General features: G+C 40.8%; 1 protein-coding gene across 1 annotated transcript; it reads right to left on the bottom strand.

Moving 5' to 3' along the window:
• Positions 1 to 1,137: 1,137 nt before the first annotated feature.
• LOC149177498 (uncharacterized) lies at positions 1,138 to 6,383 on the bottom strand. The gene is made up of 4 exons (XM_089420153.1): positions 5,509 to 6,383; positions 4,293 to 5,394; positions 3,897 to 4,169; positions 1,138 to 3,735 (listed from the first exon to the last, which is right to left on the bottom strand). The coding sequence occupies exons 1-4, from the start codon at positions 6,057 to 6,059 to the stop codon at positions 1,399 to 1,401; spliced, it is 4,263 nt and encodes a 1,420-aa protein (XP_089276279.1). The 5' UTR covers positions 6,060 to 6,383; the 3' UTR covers positions 1,138 to 1,398.
• Between the last annotated feature and the right edge of the window lie 4,560 nt (positions 6,384 to 10,943).

The raw sequence follows: 10,943 nt of genomic DNA on the forward strand, positions 1-10,943 counted from the left end.
GAAATGACTCAACATCCTATTTCCTTGTATTGGGTATATCTTTTGAAAGCACCCACCAGTCAATCTTTTGAAATGGCTTAATAATCTATTTCTTCATATTGTGTGGATGTTTTGAAAGAACATAATAGATAATATTTCAAAATGGCTCAATGGTCTAATTCCTCACATTGAGCAAGACAACACTCAATAATCAATCTTTTGAAATTAATACTAAGATTGAATTGATTTTAATAAAACTAATATAATTCATTTATTTTTGAAAGTTTGTTGGATCTACTTTAGGTGGTTGAAATATAGTTTGTTATCCTCTCCATTGTAGTATAGATCTTACTTGAGGTGAAGGATGAGGTGAGAAATTACATATGTTTAGTTTTTGTTTTTTTTAATAGAATTTAATTTTGTTAAATGTTTTTCGGTAAATGCTATATATTAAACTAATTATATTTTACGAAATTGTTTATTTATATTCATCCATATAAATATAAGTATTAGTGTAAAAGAGATCAAGAGTAAATATAACTAGTCATCATCAATATTGTTGTCTATTTGGTTAATTAGTTGTAGATGTTTGGTTTGAAAGTACAACAATCTACATAAATGAGAAATATCATTCATGAAAATCTTGTTCTTGCTCACTTAATATTTGATGCCATCTATAAATATCAAATATTAGATTTGAAAATTGTATATATTATTCATTCAATTAATTACTTAGATATTTATATATATATATAAGTAAGCAACTCAAATATGTATTAAGGATTTGGAATATTTAAAATAGAAAATAAGTTAAAAAGAAATTAACAAATATATAATAAATTAATATTAAAAAATATATATATACTAAAATTGAAATTTATTAAAAGAATAAATAATTGAAATATAAATTAAAAGATTTAAAATTGGAAATTAAAAAATATATGAAAAATTAATTATTATTTCTTATACCAATAATATTTAAATAACTAAAATATATGATCCAAAAATTTATATTAATCTAATAATATATAAATTGAATAATAATAATAAAATTAAATTTATTAATGAATAATATTTAAAAAACAAAATTTATATTTATGCGTTGTATTTAAGAAAAAATAAATATTAAGAAAATCACTATAAATTCGAATGTTATATGCACCGTAAACTCAAATGTTATTATGGCTCAACATATTTTGCACTAGTATATTTTACTCCACATGATGTAAAATGTAGAGCATTCTGTACATTGTGTAATTCATTTTGCCTGTGATTACAGCGCTATGAAGATTAATGACACAGCTCTCTTTGCGGCGTGTGGCGAGCACCGTGGCCATCTGATCTTAAGAAGTTCTCTTATATTATTCAACTCGCTGCAGCTTTAAGAAGTTCTTTTATATTATTCAACTCGCTGCAGCTTTATTCATTACTGTTTTCACTGCCTTCTTTCCAACTTTCTTCATTACTGTTTTCGCTGCCTTCGTCCCACCTTTCTTCGATGAAGCCATATCCCAGTCGATGGCGCAGGGACTCGACTACTCCAGCACCCCATTGCAGTTTTGAACAGTGAGACACATCAAGCTCAGTCAACGAGCTCAAACTCAAACGCTGAACATTGGGCAGCATCTGTAAATTGTAACACCCAGACAAGTTAAGGCATTCGAGTCTCGTTAAGTTCTCGACTGAGTATGGGAGCCCCTGTAAGCTGGTGCAGTTTCCCAAGTCGAGTGTCTGGAGGCCCGTCAGCTGCCCCACCGAGTCTGGGAGCCCCTGCAGGCTGGAGCACCCGCCCAAGTTGAGTTTCTGGAGGCCCGTCAGCTGCCCCACCGAGTCTGGGAGCCCCTGCAGGCTGGAGCACCCGTCCAAGTAGAGTGTCTGGAGGCCCGTCAGCTGCCCCACCGAGTCTGGGAGCCCCTGCAGGCTGGAGCACCCGCCCAAGTAGAGTTCCTGGAGGCCCGTCAGCTGCCCCACCGAGTCTGGGAGCCCCTGCAGGCTGGAGCACCCGCCCAAGTTGAGTTCCTGGAGGCCCGTCAGCTGCCCCACCGAGTCTGGGAGCCCCTGCAGGCTGGAGCACCCGCCCAAGTCGAGTTCCTGGAGGCCCGTCAGCTGCCCCACCGAGTCTGGGAGCCCCTGCAGGCTGGAGCACCCGCCCAAGTCGAGTTCCTGGAGGCCCGTCAGCTGCCCCACCGAGTCTGGGAGCCCCTGCAGGCTGGAGCACCCGCCCAAGTCGAGTGTCTGGAGGCCCGTCAGCTGCCCCACAGAGTCTGGGAGCCCCTGCAGGCTGGAGCACCCGCCCAAGTCGAGTGTCTGGAGGCCCGTCAGCTGCCCCACCGAGTCTGGGAGCCCCTGCAGGCTGGAGCACCCGCCCAAGTTGAGTTCCTGGAGGCCCGTCAGCTGCCCCACCGAGTCTGGGAGCCCCTGCAGGCTGGAGCACCCGCCCAAGTCGAGTTCCTGGAGGCCCGTCAGCTGCCCCACCGAGTCTGGGAGCCCCTGCAGGCTGGAGCACCCGCCCAAGTCGAGTGTCTGGAGGCCCGTCAGCTGCCCCACAGAGTCTGGGAGCCCCTGCAGGCTGGAGCACCCGCCCAAGTCGAGTGTCTGGAGGCCCGTCAGCTGCCCCACCGAGTCTGGGAGCCCCTGCAGGCTGGAGCACCCGCCCAAGTTGAGTTCCTGGAGGCCCGTCAGCTGCCCCACCGAGTCTGGGAGCCCCTGCAGGCTGGAGCACCCGCCCAAGTTGAGTTCCTGGAGGCCCGTCAGCTGCCCCACCGAGTCTGGGAGCCCCTGCAGGCTGGAGCACCAGCCCAAGTCGAGTGTCTGGAGGCCCGTCAGCTGCCCCACCGAGTCTGGGAGCCCCTGCAGGCTGGAGCACCAGCCCAAGTCGAGTGTCTGGAGGCCCGTCAGCTGCCCCACCGAGTCTGGGAGCCCCTGCAGGCTGGAGCACCAGCCCAAGTCGAGTTTCTGGAGGCCCGTCAGCTGCCCCACCGAGTCTGGGAGCCCCTGCAGGCTGGAGCACCCGCCCAAGTAGAGTTTCTGGAGGCCCGTCAGCTGCCCCACCGAGTCTGGGAGCCCCTGCAGGCTGGAGCACCCGCCCAAGTAGAGTTCCTGGAGGCCCGTCAGCTGCCCCACCGAGTCTGGGAGCCCCTGCAGGCTGGAGCACCCGCCCAAGTTGAGTTCCTGGAGGCCCGTCAGCTGCCCCACCGAGTCTGGGAGCCCCTGCAGGCTGGAGCACCCGCCCAAGTTGAGTTCCTGGAGGCCCGTCAGCTGCCCCACCGAGTCTGGGAGCCCCTGCAGGCTGGAGCACCCGCCCAAGTCGAGTTCCTGGAGGCCCGTCAGCTGCCCCACCGAGTCTGGGAGCCCCTGCAGGCTGGAGCACCAGCGCAAGTCGAGTGTCTGGAGGCCCGTCAGCTGCCCCACAGAGTCTGGGAGCCCCTGCAGGCTGGAGCACCCGCCCAAGTCGAGTGTCTGGAGGCCCGTCAGCTGCCCCACCGAGTCTGGGAGCCGCTCCAAGCTGAAGCACCCGGAGAAGTCGAGAGTCTGGAGGCCCGTCAAGATCCCAAGTGAATCCGGCAGCAACATCATTTCTTTACAGTTTTGTAACGTCATATGCTTCAATGAATGCATATCACAGAATTCATTTGGTAAAGTGTTAAATTCACCATATTTGAGGAAAATTCTTTCGAGCTGATTCAGTTTACCAATAGACTGTGGAACCTCTGAAAGGGGAGCATCAATATACAATTCCGTCAACTGTAGTGGTGCCTGCAATGTGTACATAAAAACATTAAAGTTGATTTGCCTCTGTAAATGTCACCTATTTGACATTGTGATAAACAAAGACAATTCTTAAATGCAAGCAATTTTTATAATTTGAAGAGAAATGTAAATCGATGTCTGTCCAAATAAATTAGAATTTGTACTACCTGAGATTCATGTTGCCAGAGTGTTTTCAAAGCCTTCCCCTGTATGTATAACACTCTTAAATTCCTTGTTGGAATTTGCAAAGATATTGAGGAGATCGGACACTTCTTCCATTGGATATATATCAGTTGTCGTAACTCCCCTGCACTGAATATGCTTTCAACAAAAGAACCTTCACCCCTAAGCAATTCCAACGTGCTTAGGTTGCAGTTGCCCCTAATGTTTTCGAAAAATTGTTCGGGGCCATTTCCATAATCCATGCTAATTCCTCGCACCTGAATTGATCACTGGGAGCCGTTAAAAACATGATTTTTTCTTAAAAAATTTCAGAACAAAAAGACAATTTAGATATGGCACTGCTAATTTGAAAAATCCGTGGAGAGCTTCAACATACGTACAGGCGATGAGGGGGAAAGAGTACGGAGAAGATTGACATTTGGTCGGGAAAGCCGAACCGGATGTTCCTTCTCCGCTACATCTCTGCCGAGATCGCGGAGGTGGTCGTGCATTCTTATACACTCTTCACTGTCGATCTCTATAAGGCATCTGTTCTCTAAGTTACGGAGACCCAGCCATCCGTCCCAGCCAGATCCGTTCCATATTGTAATGGCGGTATCTCTGTTTTCTCCTATAAAAAAACAGGCGACGTCTAAAAAGATCTCCTGCTGCTCTTTATCCAGACCATCATAGCTAATTTTAAGCTTGCTATGAATATCAGCAGGAAGTATTCTTCTGTTTTTGTCTAACTGTCTTTTCCAAACCTCGGAATCTTCTCCACGAATAGCCGCTCCGATGACCTTAAGAGATAAGGGCAATCCATCACAGAAATCCAAAAAATCTTCAACCAGTTGTTCAAATCCCGTCACAGGACAACTCTGGTCAAAGGCATGCGAGCAGAATAGTGCTCTAGACTGTTGCCGGTTAAGGCCTGTTTGCTTGTAAATAGACGCGTCTAGAATTCCCGAGCTTGTAAGTACATCCCTATTGCGAGAAGTAACCAAGATTAAACTACTGGCCTGAATGGTATCTTTCACTGGTGAAAACAATGCGTCAAGTTGATCAATATGATCAACATCATCTAAGACTATCAGAGATCGGGGGTGGGATGAGAGATGCTTTCGGAGCTTCTCTATGCCTTCATCGGTGTTGCTTATTTGCACGTCCTTCAAATAAGCCAAGTCTTTGAGAAGTTTTGTCTGCAATGAACTTAGAGAGTTCTTCGCTGCGGTTTCTCTCACATCAGACAGGAAACAATATCGATCATAATTTGATGTGTGTCTGTTGAAGAACTCTTTTGCAAGAGTCGTTTTCCCTACACCGCCAAAACCGACAATTCCCACAACCTTAGTCTTCTGGCTTTGCTGCTGCAAGAGCACCATTCTTTCCATGTCTTTTATTTTCTCAACGAGGCCAGTAGGGTATTTGGCCACATGAAGAGGTGTTTTCCTAACCTTTCGCCACACTTCTTCGACGACCTCATCAACTAGTTGCCCTTCGTCACTGAACAATATGCAGGATATAATTTGATTGAGGAACGTCTCCGAAAATATAGTGTGATATACCTTATCATTCATTAAATAAACTGAGAAAAACAGGAGAGAGTGTGGCCCTTACCCGTTGCATGCGTTGATATCTAAACCGCTTTTATTTGAGACAACATGGAGAGCATTCCTCCATTTTTCCAGAGTGATAGAGTCAAATCGTGGGTTCCCTTCGACTGTTCTCTTATTTTCGAGCCTATGCAGGTCTCGAGCATACTGACTCTGGTTCTCATCTCCATCTCCACTCCGCGTCCACCGAAGGTCTGAAGGATTGACATTATGGAAGACCGGAATAATTGTCGATCCAGATTCCACCATTAGTGCGAGCTCCTCAAGGCACCATCTTGATTGGGCATAGTTTGGAGAAAATATTGCAACATGCACTGAGGCGGTTCGAATAGCCTCTTTGATTTGAGAAAGAATGTCCTCTCCCTTGCGTAGTTCTGGCTGGTCCAAAAATACATTTAATCCACGAAGAATAAGCCGACGGTAGATATGGCTGGCGAGGCCTTTCTTTGTGTCGGGACCGCGATGGTTCAAAAAAACGTCATAAACCTGGCCAGTGTTGGTGGATGAAGACGAAGAAGAGGCGACGCATGTGATATCCCCAGTAAGATCCGCCATCGGATACAGAAGAAGAAAGAAGCAAGCGAGATCCAAGACGTTTTACAGAGAAGAAAGAAGCAAGCGAGATCCAAGACGTTTTACAGAGATTGGGAATGAGCGGTGAACCTCAATATTTTCGTCTGAATGATCTCACCAGTGCAAGACCACCTACCAGCGAATCGATGAGAACAAATGAAGACACTAATTCAGAGGATTTGTTTTTCGCTGAACGAACCAAGTCGATATATATTTCTATTGAATGAAATTTAGGATACTTTTGTTTTATTATTAAATTGTGAAATCAGGAAAGTTGCTGCTAATTTCCTTCGTTCACTGCATTATTGAGGGTTGAGTCACCGACCATATATTCCTGCATCGTTTAGAAGATATGGTGACCACAGATATGTGGGGCCCAATCTTTATGCAAAAGCAACTGCATCCACTAACCCGAAACATGATTGATTCCTGATAATTTATTAAATTGTGAAATCAGGAAAGTTGCTGCTAATTTCCTTCGTTCACTGCATTATTGAGGGTTGAGTCACCGACCATATATTCCTGCATCGTTATTATTAAATTGTGAAATCAGGAAAGTTGCTGCCAATTTCCTTCGTTCACTGCATTATTGAGGGTTGAGTCACCGACCATATATTCCTGCATCGTTTAGAAGATATGGTGACCACAGATATGTGGGGCCCAATCTTTATGCAAAAGCAACTGCATCCACTAACCCGAGACATGATTTGATTCCTGAGGTTGATAAGTTAATTTATTAAGCAATACAGGTGGCATCCATCCACATAAGAAGCAAGTGGGAGTCGACGTCCATCACTGTCCATGGTTGGCACGCAGGCCTGGAATTTGGCGTCTTACAGGACGTATTTCATGTTTTAAAAAGTATCTGAGGTAAAGTATGGCTTACTAACATGAGATTCGGTGGAAGATTGACAATATGTCAGGAAAAAATATTTATAGGGGTAGGACCATTTTATGTTGACACCTTTCAAAATCACTATTGCTGTGAAATTTTGACATGAATAACATGGAAGATGAGAGGAAGCATCAAATTGGTTGCATCTTTATAAAGTTTGCAGTATTATTTTTCTTATCTAAAAAAATTTGAGCGCCAATATATATTGTATATTTGTCTATAATTATGCTATGTTTGTGCACGATATTGACAAACATGAAATCACTGTGAGAAAAGGGGAGTCCTTTCATGTTAAGTTGAACTTTTCTTGGGTTACGTTATGAGTTATAATTTATAAATGTATTTTAAAAAAATTTAATTAATATTTTTAATTTAAAAAGATGATTGACTGTTTCAAAATTAAATTTTATTTTATATAAATTTGTAATAATAATTAACTTATTTTTATTAAATTTTGTTCATGTGTAAGTTGTAATTTATATACAGTACAGCTTGAGTGGGCCTAATGGTTAAGAGCATGTGTTTCCTCCTAAGAGGTCACAGGTTCAAAACCAGAGGGGGGTAGAGTATGTATGCCTTCGTAGACTTAGCAGTCAAATCACTGCGCGGAGGTGGGTCCCTTGTCCCACAACCAAGGGGGTCTCATACACCAATTTGGTGTTTGGCTTGGCCGTGACCTTAAAAATGAATATTATATGAATTTCAAATCGTGTGTCCTAACAAGAAGCTTTATTACTTGTGGAAATTTTAAGCCTAAACATATTTCATCATACATATTTATATTTTTACTATGCATCCTTATTAAAAATGATTCATAATTTCTTAGCATATCTTTAAACCTTAAATTAGTGTAATACGCAAGGTGAGTTTAAATTGACAAAGGTTGTTGGTGCAACGTAACATTGGTTTTAGGAGTAAGAATAGTCTCAAAATGCAAAAAGAAAGAAGATAGTTGATGTTGAAGAAGATAGTTACATGTTGCAACTATGTACCACAAAAGGTTGTAGTGGCCATAATGTAGGATTTCCATGGAAGGAAAAATGAAATAATTCAAAGTCCTATTTGGAAGCACAATACAATGGGAATATGGGCCAACCTTTAAAGTAATCTTAGAGGAGAGGTGATAATCATTCATTTCAAACTAACATGCTTTTATTTTTTGAAATGATAATTGAGATTATTATTGGTTATGATTAGAATCTTCATGTTTCTCATTATATTCACTGTCATGAGATTAATAATCTTAGCAATGAAATGTAAAAGAGGGTTCATCCATAATATTCAAGTTAATCATCCCATATACCTCTACTCATTTTTTAGATTCATATTTCTTTATGACCACTTATGCTTGTTGTTTAAGCACATGGATCTTCCTTTCAAAATAAGCTAAACATAAATACCATCAAATCTTTCAAATCTACTTCAATCAATAAGCTACCAGCGTTGTATAGATAAAATACCAATAAGTTATGTTTTAAACTCTTCAACTATGACTTCTTGCTATGCCCAAATGTTAGTCAAATTCCCTCATGCTATAACACCTCACAACATTTATTTGATTCCAGAATTGAGCAATTCATGGTATATTTATATATAATCTTCTAGCATTTCCCAAGTACGAGGCCTTCAATTACCAATATTTAGAAGGCCTTGTTCTAAGTACACATTTGTATTATTTTTTCAACTAATAAAGTTTGTAAATGACTATGTTAGCACTTTTAATTAATAAATTTATATTGATTATGAACAAGGAATTATATATAAAGCTCTATAACCATGATTTAAGGGTTTTCATAAAATTTGGGTGTTCAAACAACATTGGAAATGGCGATATGCAGTGGGGTCGAGGTTGTGAAGAAAGGTAGAGGAAGTTTAAGGTTTGTTGTCTTTGGAATCTATTAGGAACATTGATAATGTTGTCTCCCTCTACTAGGGAATTTATTTGTTTATCATGCCACTCAGCTTTACAAGCTAAAACTTGGGATTGATTTGTTTTTTCACCCTAAACCTAGACCTCCAAACTTCATTTTCATTACCTTTGAATTAGCTATATTCACACACTATTGATGTTAGTCACTATGCTTTCTCATTATTATATTTCTTCATTAAAAGTGATGATTATGATGGGTTGCGTAGTTCATTTCTTTTGTAGTTTTCCTCTTCTATGAGATCACAAATACTAATAACTTTCATTATTTGCGAGATTAAATATATTAGTAGTTTCTTGAAGGGAACTCTATTTATATGGAATATATGAGGCTACTATATGGACCATAGTAGTTTTGACTTCAATCATCCATCATTTTAAAGACTACTTTCTAAAATATTTCCTTCAAGTCACAAACTCTAGGATTTGCACCCAATGAAAAGGATCTTCACCACTATGATTCTAATGTAACATTATTTTTTCTAATCCCCAAGTTTTGCAATGTAATTAAACGATGATAATGTTGAAGAGACAATATGGACATCTTGCCAAGATTGTTTGTTGTAAATATTTTGATTAAATTATAAACTATTAAATTTGGAGAAGAAGGAGAATCCTATATGAATCTTGATGTATGGAAGGATAGGTTACTTAGGAATTCTGTAAGGCAGAATGGGAAGTTTCCCATCTTCCCTAAATTTAATGTTATGACCCCTAATGTTCTTGTTGAACTACCAACTACCTAAGTAGCTATGAGAGGATGGGGGAGAAGGTGTTGGGACAACTTGAGCATGGGCTATGTACCTCAAAATAGAGTGTTGGTTGATTTCACATCCAAAGAAGGGGAACTTGGACCTTTCCTGTGTGAAGCAACACTTGTGGGTAGAAAACATGTCAACTTTTGAGTTAGTTGTTTTAAGTAGAGTTTGGAAGATGGTAACAATTAGAGAAAAATATTTAAAAAAAGACCTGAACTATTTGTGTGAACCTATAATCCTTGTGAATGCACAAATATAAGAATGAAAACATTGCGAAATTGTAAACCTATGATTGGAAGTTGGACAACAAATTACAGGCTTGAAGTGTGTTAGCTGAGGAAACCAGAGAGAGAGCCCTTCACTCGAGCCGGGTAGACCAAAAATAACTCTACTATCTGGTTGTGTTTGTTCATGTGAAGCACTTGAAGGAGAAAGGATTTTCAAGGAAACCATAGGAAGTGGAGAAGTGATCTGGGAGGATCCAAGATGCCTCAAAACTAAATATTCCAAAATTGAGATGAAAAGGTTGCCATGATGAGGAGCTTAGTGATATCTTTCCAACATAACTTGAATGAGCTCAAACAAAATTTATATGAGAAAGTTATCACATTCCGACGTTTTGCAAAAACATGCAAAAAGGAAGGATATAGGTGACATGTGGTAGTCCCAAAGGGTGACATGTGGCAGGTTTTATGAAGGACATGTGGGAGGATCAAAAGAATAAACATGATGTGAGATTGATGTGACAGTGACATGGTAGCATCAACAAAGGACAAATGGTAGAGACAATGATGTGGCATTTATTTGGCAATTGACTTTGTAGGTGGCTATGCAACTAACTAAGTCTTGGGCGTTGATTGTGTGACATGTAGACCAATCAAGTGGAGTAATGTGTTAACTTAGGTTGGAACAAAACTCTCTTGACCTCTCTAGAAGAGTCGCACAAATGGTTTGAACTCACGACCTTGTTAGCAACAACCCAAAGAGTCATTGTTGTACCAACCATTGATTCTTACTATGTATAAGTGGAAACTTCTATTTGAAGTTATTACAACCTACAATTATTTTAAAATAGCATAGGTGGGCTTTGAACCCATGAAGCCATTGTTAAAATTGGAAGTCAACTTTGACTTTTCAATGTATAATGACAAGCTTAATTCATAAATATTAGATAATTGGATTTAACAAATAGAATTTTATTGTCATGTTTAGCAGATTGTTGAAGAAGACGTAAAGATTTAGTTGGCTTATTTACGACTTGAAGGTACACAGTTGGTTTGTTGGGA

Source organism: Pinus tabuliformis, chromosome 4_1, assembly GCF_031772625.1.
Source record: "Pinus tabuliformis cultivar Carrire ecotype Pingquan chromosome 4_1, CPIR1, whole genome shotgun sequence".
Taxonomy (NCBI): domain Eukaryota; kingdom Viridiplantae; phylum Streptophyta; class Pinopsida; order Pinales; family Pinaceae; genus Pinus; species Pinus tabuliformis.